Consider the following 11597-nt stretch of genomic DNA (forward strand, 5'->3'; position numbering starts at 1 on the left):
CCTGATTACTACTACTAGTACCGTTAATCACTTTTTCCCTTCAACTCCTTGTTTCTAAAAAAAAATGCTAGATTTTAAATATTAAAAGGACTTTAAGAAAAAAATAAAGAAAGTCTTCTTTTCTTTTTCCTTTTTCTATCTTTAAATCTCTACGAATTCCAAACATGTCCAGCGTTTTACAAAGGACGGTGCTATTGTTATCCTTGCTTGTGGTAGTAGCCAACCAATTGGTTACGGCACGCACAGGAAAATTTTTGCATATCACAGGTAACACACATTCACTCTTTCTTTACAAGATGAGAAGAAGAGAATGCTAACCATCATCATAACGCACGGTTAGATATTCACTTGGATTCAAGTTATGTGGAAGGATCTGATCCTGAGCAACTGTGTCACCGTGGCACCGGTAATGCTGGCCCGTTAGGTGCAGTTAGAACCAAATGCGATTCATCGCCTGCGTTGGTAAATAAACAGCATATCATCAGCACTATTTTTTATTCCAGTGACCAGAAGCCTAATACACTGTCTACTTTTTAACTCTTAGGTGAAGAAAACCTTTGACTTTATCGCCAACAAGTACAGTGACGTTGACTTTGTCATTTACACTGGAGATTCAGCACGCCATGTAAGGGCTTCATTCACAGTTCTTCCGCAAATGAATTGTATTTGACAGATCTGTTTCAAAAACTTATCTACTAGGATCGCGACGATGATCTTCCACGCTCAATGGAGAACGTCATTAACGAACAAAAAGAAGTGGTTGGCCATTTCAACAAGATCTTTGGCCCCAAAGTGGTATGTATCACCGAACTTGTACAAATTGAACGATATATCTTACCATAGTGTGATATATGAACAAAGCATTAATGTGCATGCATAATTTTATTTCGTCTGTGTTTGTTGTAGTATCCAGTCATTGGCAATAACGACGTAGAGCCACACAACAGCTGTGACGAAAACGACGAGCAATTCAAAACCATTGCATCTATTTGGCAACCGTTAGCTTTGAATACGAGCAATCACCATTACACTCGGGGAGGTTATTTTTATGAAGATGTCGTGCCTGGCAAAATCCGCACAGTGCATACAAACACATTGCTCTTTTACAAGGATAACAAAAAGGCCAAGGCCGATTGCAAGAGCCCTGACGGCATAGGGTCCATGCATTTGGCATGGCTTAAAGATGTTTTGGAAGAATCGCGTCAGCAAGGTTATAGTGTCTACATTTTGTAAGTTTTCATGACGCAAAAAAAAAAAAAACTGGTAGGGGTTCTTTAGTAACATTCTGTTTTATTTTACTTGTGTCAATTTTAATAGAGCACATATCCCCCCTACAAGTAAAAAGGGTAAAGCCTACTATACTGACGACTGTCTGGATGGTTATCTGAGCTTGCTCGGTACTTACAAGGAGACCGTTGTTGGGCATTTTGCTGGTCATTATAATAGTAAGTGTTTGCGTGTATGATGTTACCGGTAGCAGTGCCAAGCAAAACTTTATATTACAGAAATCTCTGATCATTTTTTTTCTGCAGATGATATTTTGAGCGCCATTGTCGAGGATGATGGCAAATACAAACAGCTTAGCGCACTCAAAAAGAAAAAGACAATCAAGCGAAAGACCGTGAAATCCAGTAATTTCATCACTCCACTGTTCAATACGCCCTCTGTTATCCCTACATTCAATCCTTCTATCCGCGTGTTCACTTACGAAACGGAAGGCACAAAGTATGTACCTTTTTTGCTCGTCACAACAGTACATGTCTTTGTGTGTGGGTGAGGAAAAACTCACATCAATTGCTATCTAAAATAGACAATACCCAGTGGGCACCATTCTGGACTGGCACCAGTATTATTTAAACATGGATGACAACGGCCGAGACTATGAGTTGGAATACCAGGCATCCAAACTTTTCAATGTCAACCACTTTGACGGAAAAGGAGTTGAAAAGGCGTTTACGTTGATGTTGGATAATCAGTCTGTCCATAAGGAGTACCTCGACCATGTCACTGTGAATACCGACGACAACGATCAAGATGATGACTAAAAGGAGAGAGTATGGAGCAGGGGCGGGGGGGGGAAGTTTAGCAAACATACCCTTTCTCTCTAACTCTCTCGCCCTCGCCCTCGTCCTCGAGAAAATTTATTTGCGCTAGATTATAGAAGTTCCTTATCCCCATTTCTTTGAATGCATACCTAATAGTTTGAGCTTATTCATTCTGTTATGTCCGTAATGTCCGTGTATGGCAGTTGTCATTTCCAAAACACACGGTCTTTCCAGCAACAATAACCAGTTAAACTTTGTTAGTTGCTTACATCCCGTGTTTTTCCTTTTTCTCCGCTAATATTCCTCCTTTTTTCTGACAATTAAACATTCCACAATAAATGCTTTCATTGATATTTTCATAGGCAAAGAAACAGCAAGATGATGATAGACACACAGAGAAGAGGAGGGGGAGGATTTGAAATCTACAAGGAAAAAAGCGTTGGAGGGGGGGAAAAACACATAGTAATGATATCTAGAAAAATACGGGGTTGTCGGCGGCGTGAAGGTTTTTCTTACAACTTTTCGGTCATCTCGGGAACAGCCTTGAACAGATCCTCAACCAAACCGTAGTCGGCAACCTGGAAGATAGGAGCGTCGGCATCCTTGTTGATAGCAACAATGGTCTTGGAGTCCTTCATACCAGCAAGATGCTGAATGGCACCAGAAATACCTAAATAGAGCAATACATAATTCGAGCGTGAGAAAAAAATGCCTCCCATTCCTCCCTCCATTCCATTTTATCCAAAATCAATCAGCGCATCAACGATTACTTACCAACAGCAACGTAGAGTTCTATGAATGAACAGATCATACATAACAAGGGATATAGTTGAGTAAATCACATCAATAAGAACATGGCGCTACACCTTTGTAGAATCTTACCTGGAGCAACGATCTTGCCGGTCTGACCCACTTGAAGCGAGTTGTCAACGAAACCAGCGTCAACAGCAGCACGCGAAGCGCCCACAGCAGCACCCATCTTGTCAGCCAAATCATACAACAACTTGAAGTTCTCGCCATTCTTCATACCACGACCACCACTGATGACACGGTTAGCAGTACCGAGATCAGGACGATCGCTCTTTTGGATCTCCTCACCGACCCATTCAGTGACGCCAGTCTTGGCGACCTCAGGAGCGGCCTCGACAGCCGCATTGTTACCAGCCTCTTGAGCGGCCTCAAAAGCAGTGCCACGGACAGTAACGATCTTGACGTTATCACCCGACTTGACGGTAGCAATGGCGTTACCGGCGTAGATGGGACGAATAAAGGTATCTTCGGATTCGATACCGGTGATATCCGAAACAGCAGCCACGTCCAAAAGGGCGGCCACGCGTGGCAAGACGTTCTTGCCGACAGCAGTATGGCCAGCAAACACGTGCGTAAAGTTGTTGGATTTCGTGACTTGGACAAGCAAAGGTGCCAAGTCTTCGGGCAAGTTCTTGCTGTACGAAGCATCGCTGGCTGTCAAGACTTTGGACACGCCAGCGTATTTGGCAATCGACTGTGCAACGGCATCTTCGCCTCCAGCGACCAAGGCGGTGACAGTACCTCCCAATTTCGTGGCAGCAGTCAAAGCATTCAACGTAGCACCGCTAATGGCGCCATCCTTGTGTTCGACGACCAACAAGGTGTTGGCACCGGCGCCGGTAGCATAGAAGCGTTGTGCGAACAGGGGTCGTGCCTGGTTTATTTTTTAGTAATGAGAAAAACACGTCAAATCAGCCAAGGGATTCAGAGTACACAACCGTCCATATTTATATTATTTCCTCCCACCTCTCTTTTTCCTCAATTCAAAACAATTTCATACCTTGACAAAAGTGCGTGCAGTATTGGCCAACATGTTTTATAATTAGTGGGTGGAAGGGAGAATTGAGTAAAGAGAGAAAGAAGGGAAAAAGCAAAAACCAGGTTTTGGCTGACCGGTAAGTCCCGACTAAACGCTCGCTATGACTACACATTTTCACATGCCCTGCTATCGAGTTTATTTTCCCACCGTCCCTCGCCTTGATGTAATGCAATATGTTTACTGGAATTTTTATCCAACCTTCTTCTTCTTCTTCTTTCCTTTTACTTTTACTTATCTTGGTGGTTTTCAAGAACTTTACACCAACTGCCGACTACTCAGACCAAAGACTCGGGCTTGCGGGAGGGCATTTCTGTTGTCTGGTATTGGTGCTGAGAAATCTAGCGAAAGCTTGCCACAGATCAAAAAAAAAAAAAGTTATGACTCAGGCTCTTCAAGGCGTTGTGAAATCATTGGTTGACAGCCGTCCGATTATTATTAACAAGTTCGCTCATCTTGATTAAAAATGTGTTGATTCTTGGATCTTTCATATTCTCTTAATGACAGCTATGCCTCATATATTCTTAACTCTACGAAAAAGAACTCATAGCAGAGTTACTATGGCAACCGTTAGAGTAAACACAGCAACCTATTCATTTGTTAACCACGGGAACCGCTTTCTTTTCTTACCGTTGCAGTAGCAAACCGCTCATGTCGACAAGTTGCAAACTATTGTTTTTTCTCTGATTCGAGGTAGAAATGATTTTTAAAAATATGCAAGCACTTTTTATCAGCCCATCTACTGTAATCTTTCTTTTACCCGGCCATTGGCAGTTTCGGTTCGCGGCGAGTAAAAGACGTGGTGACGATGGACAGAAAGGGAGGAGGCAACGGGGTGACTGAGGCGACAAGAACCAATCTTAAAAGAGAGATTAAGAGAATATACGTGTGAAGGATTACATCTTATAAGGGAGATTTGTTGGTACTTGCACTTATTCTTATATCACATTAGGACATTAGTGTAATGTCATGCAGTAGCAACTGCATCATCCCGACCTGAAGAACGGGAAATCACCTCATCCGGAGAGGGTCGATCTTTTCTCATTCCACACAAAATCCCGATGTACGAAAAAAGAAAACCTTTCTATTATCCATCCCGTCATTTGCCAAGGCTTAAAAGGAATATTGATATCATTTTGTTTCTTTTTCTTTTCTTCTCGTTGTTTTACCAGAAAAAATAATAATAAACAAGAACTGTAAACGCCAAAGTAAAAAAAAAAATGAGCAAACCGGCATCACAAAGCTCGTTACACAATGATAATGCTACTGACAGCAACAACACACAACCACAACCAAAATGGAAAACACTATTGACAAGAATACTACGTCCTCCTCCCTTTGGAAAAATACGAAAACCACTCAAGACGTCACTTGCAATGCTTATTGGAATTATAATGACTTTGAACAATCGCTGCCGAGAGGCCATTGGTCAAGGTACATTGCTCATTTGCATCGTGCTTGTGTTTTACTTTCCTTCCAGACCTTTTGGCGTGGTGTTTGAGGTAAACAGAAGAAGAGAATCCGTGTGCTTTTTCTGTGTGTGTGTGTGTGTGTGATTCCATACTAAACTTTTGTTTCTCTGATATATACGTATAGGATGTTATGTTTGGTACATTAGGTGCATTATTTGCCTCAGCGTATAGTTTTCTGGGTTTGTAGTATTTGATATTCCTTTTGATGCAAATGACTCGATGATGGTGATGCCGCACAACGACAACAACACAGGCTGATAATATATGCTTATGTACGAAACTAGCAATGTACTGTGCCGACTTGGCACGCGATCCGGCGGATCCAGTAACTGTTCAACCCGAGTCTAGTGCTGTCCTGGCCATATTTTTCCTTGTAGCCGTGTTTTTGTTCAGTATAACTCGACTAAAAGTACCAAAAGGTAAATTCATAATCTTTTCATTTACTTAGATATACAAGTTAACATTCTTCTCCTCCTTTTGAAGCCAATTTCGGATGTGTCAATGGATGTATAGTACTTTCAGTAAGTTTTCTTTTAAGGTTCGTCTAGCACATTAGTCTTCTTCTTCTAACTGTATAGTGAAAGTTTACAATGACCGAAAGCTCTGTAATGCGTGGTTTCCAACCTAGCTTGGTTGTAAGTTTTAGGATGTACATATAGTTCATTTACCACAACAGTACCTAACCACTCTTTTAAAAACCACATATTAGTGGTCCTTTATGATCCCTGTTGCCGTGGGCGGCATCATTGCTCTCGGTATTGCAGCATTGATCTGGCCTGACGACAGTATCAGCAACTACATGAATATTCTTCAAAAGGCTTTGGAAGGACAGAATCTTTTTTTCAAAGAGCATGCCGAAGGTTTCTTATCAACGTCACCAACTGGAATCAACACGACGCTACCATCACTACACGACCGTGTACAAAGCAGCATCTTGTTATTGATCGACAGCAAACGCGCCGTGCACCGGGACATACTCTTCTCCCGACTGAACGGCAAAGATATCAGTAGAATCACCAAACTCGTCAAGGCAATGAGGAACCCGTTACACGGTATTGGTGTAAGCCAAATCATGAAACGCGATTTCTTGCGGTACAGTGTACAAAGCATGGGAGAACAAGTTATACATGATGAAACTGTTGAAAAGCAAATTGATCGAGAAAACGACGACTTGTTGACTGCACTTGGAAATCTCAAACCCGTATTCCAGCAATTGACGGACGCACTCCATGACGCGATGGACGACTGTATCGCAAGGTTTCGGATGCTCCACGCGGTTCCTGCTCGTAGTAGTATTAACAGTTTGCTTTGGCCGTTTCCGCGTCTACTTTATACCCATCGACTACGCAAATCTGTACCAGCAACAACAGCATCGCTGCATAACATCACCTCCGACCAACTTGAAGATCTGTTAAAAGAATCTCATCGCGCTGTGAACCAGAAAATGGAGACAGTGCTGGCAACACATTGGGAAACGCCGCTACGACGCCATTTTAGCGGCCTGCATTTGATCTCACTCTATCGATTTGGTATTCAAGAATATGCCGGCACTGTCATTGAGCTACTCAAATTTGTTGAAGAGGCCGAAACCACGCGAACACAAAGGCGTCTTTGGTTTCCGTCAAACAAGTCGGTTAGGAAATGGCTGACGGATACAGAAGCTACTTGGACGTCTTCGGCAGCACATAAGGAAGGTGAAGACTTGGATGATCATAGTGGCAATGATGATCCAACAGATTTGACCCTGGTGCGGACGCACACTCGAGCACGCGATGTGCCTGGCGGTGATTATAGCACTCATAACGACGGTAATCATGCAGGTACGGGTGGCGGCGCATTTGTTTTTTCGTCCACTGGGAAGTGGTATCATCGTGACCCGGATGTGGATGCACCGGCTACTCTGGTTCAGAAATTCTGGTATGATGTGTTTCAGGCGCGTCAATGGATGCGCGAGCCGACGACGTTTTTTGCTTTTAAAACTGCTGCAGGTACAGTCCTCTTAGCCATACCTGTGTATCTTCCGAATACTGCAGAATGGTTTATCGAATGGCGGTTTCAATGGTGTTTGATTATCCTCATGTTATGGATGGTACCTAGCACGGGCATGTTCTTTTACTCGCAAGTATTTCACTCTTAAGAACCTTTGTGATGATTGTGTGGTGAATGAATAACGTGATCAAAGTGCTGATATGAAAAAATTTAGGCTTTTGATGAAAACGTTGGGAACCGCAGCTGGCGGTGTACTAGGCATTGTGGTATGGGAAATCAGCCAGGGAAACCCATACGGTCTGGGCATCGTTATGTATGTGGTCCTCGTTATTGTATATTACAACATGATGTATAGACCCACGCTGCGCGTCTTTTGCATTGTAACGATCATCACCATGCTCCTGGTAAGAATACCTATTACCCATCACAAAGAAACGGATTCTGACTTCCTGTTGTTTAACTTTCTTACAGGTTATTATTTACGAGTATCAGTACAGAGTTGGTGGTATGGTGGGCAATGATGAAGTATGGACCGTTGCAGGAAAGGTAAATATGGAAAAGGGGAAAGAAAGCCAATGGTTTATATAACCGTAACTGTTTATGCTAATTCTCCCTCTTTTTCGTGGAATGATGAATCCATGTGTATAATAGCGAATGCTTCTGGTATTAGCAGGTGTCCTTGCAGCTTCTGTCCTCTCAATGATCCCAGAGCCCAACGTGGGTCGTGTTGAGCTCCGTAAACGATTAGCACAGACGCTTCGTGACATTGGCCGATTGTACGGCATTCTCACTTCTCAGTTCATCGTTGAGTATGAGGATCGCTCCTATCTCAACAAAGATCAAGCCAAAGGTTTTCGTCGAATGGTGCTTGGCATTCAACGTCAACTTGCTGATGAACGAGTATTCCTGAAGCATTCACGTTTTGAACCTCCTTTACGAGGCCGCTTCCCCTTTGAAGTCTACAAAACTGTATTGGAAAAAGTCGATAATATGGCCGATCTCGTGGCAGACATGGTATCTTTTGGTGCATCAAGACGGGATAAATTTATCATGCATCAGACTGACACTAACAATCACTCTTCTCTTGCATAGGGCTTTGCAGTAAAAGATCTGAGCCCAGTTTGGCGTCGACAGATTGCCGCGACATTGAACAAAGAACGTCGCCATTATGTGAGTAATTGTGATGAATCGATATTTTACTTGAAGAATATATCCTTTTTGGTTGGCTAATATGAAAATACTCCCCACCTTTCTTTTCTATGTACTCAATGTATGATAGCTTGCATCCATCATGACGACGATCAAACTATTATCTGCGACACTTGCAGCCAAAATGGCATTACCGCCTTACATGATTTCACCTGGTACAGCTCGTCGTCAGTTTGTACAAGCACTGGACAGTAACGTCCGCCTAATTCCGGAAGATTTGACGAACCCATCGTTCCTGCGCTATAGTACATATGTCGTAACGAGCGGTACCTTTGTACAAGAACTTCAGGATTTGCTAGACGCAGTAGAAGATCTTGTTGGAGTTGAAGATCCGCAGGAATGGCTTCGCCTCCATGTATAGACGATGATGTTAGATACCTGTTCGTATGTAATTTGTATATATTGCGTTTCTCTGTATTACTATTATCAATAATTTCTTCACATAGTACATAAAGCAAGTGCCACTTCTTTTGATGGAAAGATGGAGTGAAATCAAAAGTTCATATTTTGCTAGCTTCCAACTATTGAGCAAGAATGCCGCCTCTGGCAACCGTAAATACTTCCCTAAGCAGCTGCCTTAGCAGCTTCCACTGAATTAGATCCGCTCATTTGTTAGATTATGTATAATGCAATTCTTTTGTGCTGCTGCAGATATACACCGGATTTATCAGCAATATCAAAGGGACAGTTCTTATATACAATTTTGAGCCTATTTCTGAATCTTCTTTACTCTGCTAGCGACCAATTTTCCGATGATTTAACTTTATATTTTACATATTACAAAGTAGATTTTTACACATAGAACTGTTACAGTATACACCTGAATAGAAAGTATCCCTGCTACTATTTCCTATCGAAGGCTTAATATCGACGCTTAAAGTTAATTTTCATGTCGTCGATAGAAATGATGCCGAAAGCGACACCACGTTTCTGAATACCATCCTTGTGGATCGACTTTTCAGGTTGTTCAAACGAATACTTGCGCACTGTATATATTGTAAGAATAGCGTAGACAAAAACAGATGAGCACTGTAACGTAACAAATAATAGTAAGAAGAGAAAAGAATGATTTTCATCAAACTTACGGAGCATAGACAATACCACTCGCTGTTGAGCCAAGCTAAAGTTCATTCCAATGCACTGACGACCTCCATTAGAGAAGGGGACCCAAGCTAATCCTGAGCCTGGTTGACGCTCAGCTTCACCTCCTGGGGCATAACGATCTGGATCAAAAGACTCGGGATTCTTCCAACAAGCTGGATTACGATGTAGGTTGTAAATATCCAGATCAAGAAGAGTTCCCTTTGGGATGAAGACTCCACCAATTTCGCAGTCTGCAGTGGCAGTACGTGAAGTAGTTGCGATCAAAGGGTTGTGGAGTCGCAGTGTCTGATGAGTACATCACAAGGCATTACATATTGGCAATGTTATAAAAGAATTGTTCAGTCAACAATGTATAGTTGTCTAAAGTTGCTGCTGTTGTATTAACCGTAACGACGACATACCTCTTTCATCACTTGGTTGAGATAAGTCATCTGCTTTGTTTGCTCAACAGTAGGAAGGACATCTTCAGGTTCGTCGCCAAGGATACTGATCACTTCTTGTCTGGCTTTTTCTTGAATGTCCTAAAAGAAGGTATCACACAATAATTGTTACTACTGTTTTGACGGTTTTGGTAGCGCTTATGAGCGACAACAAACAAACTGTATAGTATTTGCGTACAGGATTTCTTGCAAACTCGTAAACAGCACAAGCGAGTGTAAACGCCGTTGTATCATGACCTAAACATCAGAATCAGAAAATGCTTACAGATGCCAAAGAGTTTTCTTATCATTTTACCAGCCAAGAAAAAAATGCACAAGTTGCTCTATTATTTGTTATTTGTACAAATGGTAATGTTAGTAGTTGTCAAAGATAATTTATATTCAGAAACGAAAAAATGGCTAAAAAAACCCCCCTGTCAAAAATAAAGATGAAAATCATATTAACCTTTAACTCCTCATTTGACATGACAGCACCATCTTCTTCATTCATTTCACTTTCAATCATCAAGGTTAACAAATCCTTTTCGTTATCCTCAATGTTGTTTGCCTTCTTTTCCTGAATCACTTGACGTTTGTTGATGATAATCGTGTCCATCATCTTTAGGAAATTGTCCAGGCTCTTGTGGGCTTGCTGTCGTTTTGGGAACCAATGCACGAGCTTGGTATCAAAAACGGGGAAGAAAATGTAAAACGGTTTGATCATGCCTTCTTTGACTTGGTTATACCCATCGACCCATTCATTATGCTTATCAAGCAATGCATTAAAATTAAAACCTAAATTTAAGGGTTTAGTCGAATTGCCTTCTGTTTTGTGAATTGCATGTGTGGATAAAGTTGTCCTTTCTTACCGAAACCAGCAGTGCCAATTGCATCAAGCGCTAGCCGTGTGAACACGTCCATCACATCCACATCTCCTTCGTCAAGTACTTTAAACATAGTCTGTGTCAGGTTGCCGAATAATCTTACAGGAAATGCTCGATGGAAAGCAGGATTAGCAATCTGTGATACATATGTATGAGAAGCAGCAGCATTTTCAATGTTGTTGTTATTGTTGTTGTGTATGAGTAAACTCTTCTCTAATAATCATCGTACCTTTCGATGGCGTTTCCAGTCTGGGCCATTTAAAAAGACAATGTTCGGTCCCCCAATATACTTTTCGATTAGTGTATCTTTTACGCCCATTGTTGTCTCAGACTTTGGGAATGCATCTGAATGATAACGCTAGCTTTTGATTAGCAAAGAGCATAGTCGATGTTTGTAATCATTGGCCATAGCAACAGCACATCGCTGTTGCAATTATTAATGCGCGTGCTGCTTTTACCTGTTTTCAACAGCATTTGTTTGGCTGCGACTGGATCGGCAATATCAACAACCCAGCCTTCAGCGCTTAGTCGCTATAACAAATTTTGTTGATAAATGGTGGAATGGGGAAAGTGCTAGTGCTTTCTCTACCAAGAAAAGGCTCTTACCGCGAAAACGCCTGTGCTAGCAT

At 41.9% G+C, this 11597-nt stretch overlaps 5 protein-coding genes across 5 annotated transcripts; 3 read left to right on the plus strand and 2 right to left on the minus strand.

Annotated features, from left to right (window-relative positions):
• Positions 1–47: 47 nt before the first annotated feature.
• On the plus strand, positions 48–2301 carry BDB00DRAFT_266085 (Metallo-dependent phosphatase-like protein). Its single transcript, XM_053116714.1, has 8 exons — positions 48–267; positions 341–462; positions 545–625; positions 700–795; positions 907–1229; positions 1318–1445; positions 1533–1725; positions 1811–2301. Exons 1-8 carry the CDS (start codon positions 165–167, stop codon positions 2043–2045), a joined length of 1281 nt encoding a protein of 426 aa, XP_052981278.1. The 5' UTR covers positions 48–164; the 3' UTR covers positions 2046–2301.
• A 256-nt stretch (positions 2302–2557) lies between these two features.
• Positions 2558–3888, minus strand: BDB00DRAFT_870730 (uncharacterized protein; the record flags this gene model as incomplete). Its single annotated transcript, XM_053126744.1, has 4 exons — positions 2558–2715; positions 2820–2837; positions 2928–3729; positions 3856–3888. 4 exons carry the CDS (start codon positions 3886–3888, stop codon positions 2558–2560), a joined length of 1011 nt encoding a protein of 336 aa, XP_052981279.1.
• Positions 3889–3982: 94 nt separating this feature from the next.
• BDB00DRAFT_266226 (uncharacterized protein) lies at positions 3983–4794 on the plus strand. Its single transcript, XM_053116715.1, has 2 exons — positions 3983–4336; positions 4433–4794. Exons 1-2 carry the CDS (start codon positions 4068–4070, stop codon positions 4530–4532), a joined length of 369 nt encoding a protein of 122 aa, XP_052981280.1. The 5' UTR covers positions 3983–4067; the 3' UTR covers positions 4533–4794.
• A 208-nt stretch (positions 4795–5002) lies between these two features.
• On the plus strand, positions 5003–9072 carry BDB00DRAFT_815490 (uncharacterized protein). Its single transcript, XM_053122909.1, has 11 exons — positions 5003–5393; positions 5488–5542; positions 5648–5782; positions 5847–5884; positions 5948–5998; positions 6073–7481; positions 7567–7756; positions 7824–7898; positions 8004–8366; positions 8445–8522; positions 8632–9072. The coding sequence occupies exons 1-11, from the start codon at positions 5112–5114 to the stop codon at positions 8920–8922; spliced, it is 2967 nt and encodes a 988-aa protein (XP_052981281.1). The 5' UTR covers positions 5003–5111; the 3' UTR covers positions 8923–9072.
• Positions 9073–9422: 350 nt separating this feature from the next.
• Positions 9423–11287, minus strand: BDB00DRAFT_882549 (cytochrome P450; the record flags this gene model as incomplete). Its single annotated transcript, XM_053128158.1, has 8 exons — positions 9423–9547; positions 9647–9950; positions 10067–10186; positions 10284–10342; positions 10515–10518; positions 10551–10879; positions 10954–11104; positions 11198–11287. The coding sequence occupies 8 exons, from the start codon at positions 11285–11287 to the stop codon at positions 9423–9425; spliced, it is 1182 nt and encodes a 393-aa protein (XP_052981282.1).
• Between the last annotated feature and the right edge of the window lie 310 nt (positions 11288–11597).

This window comes from Zychaea mexicana, assembly GCF_025766255.1.
Source record: "Zychaea mexicana strain RSA 1403 chromosome Unknown BDB00scaffold_23, whole genome shotgun sequence".
Classification (NCBI taxonomy): Eukaryota; Fungi; Mucoromycota; class Mucoromycetes; order Mucorales; family Lichtheimiaceae; genus Zychaea; species Zychaea mexicana.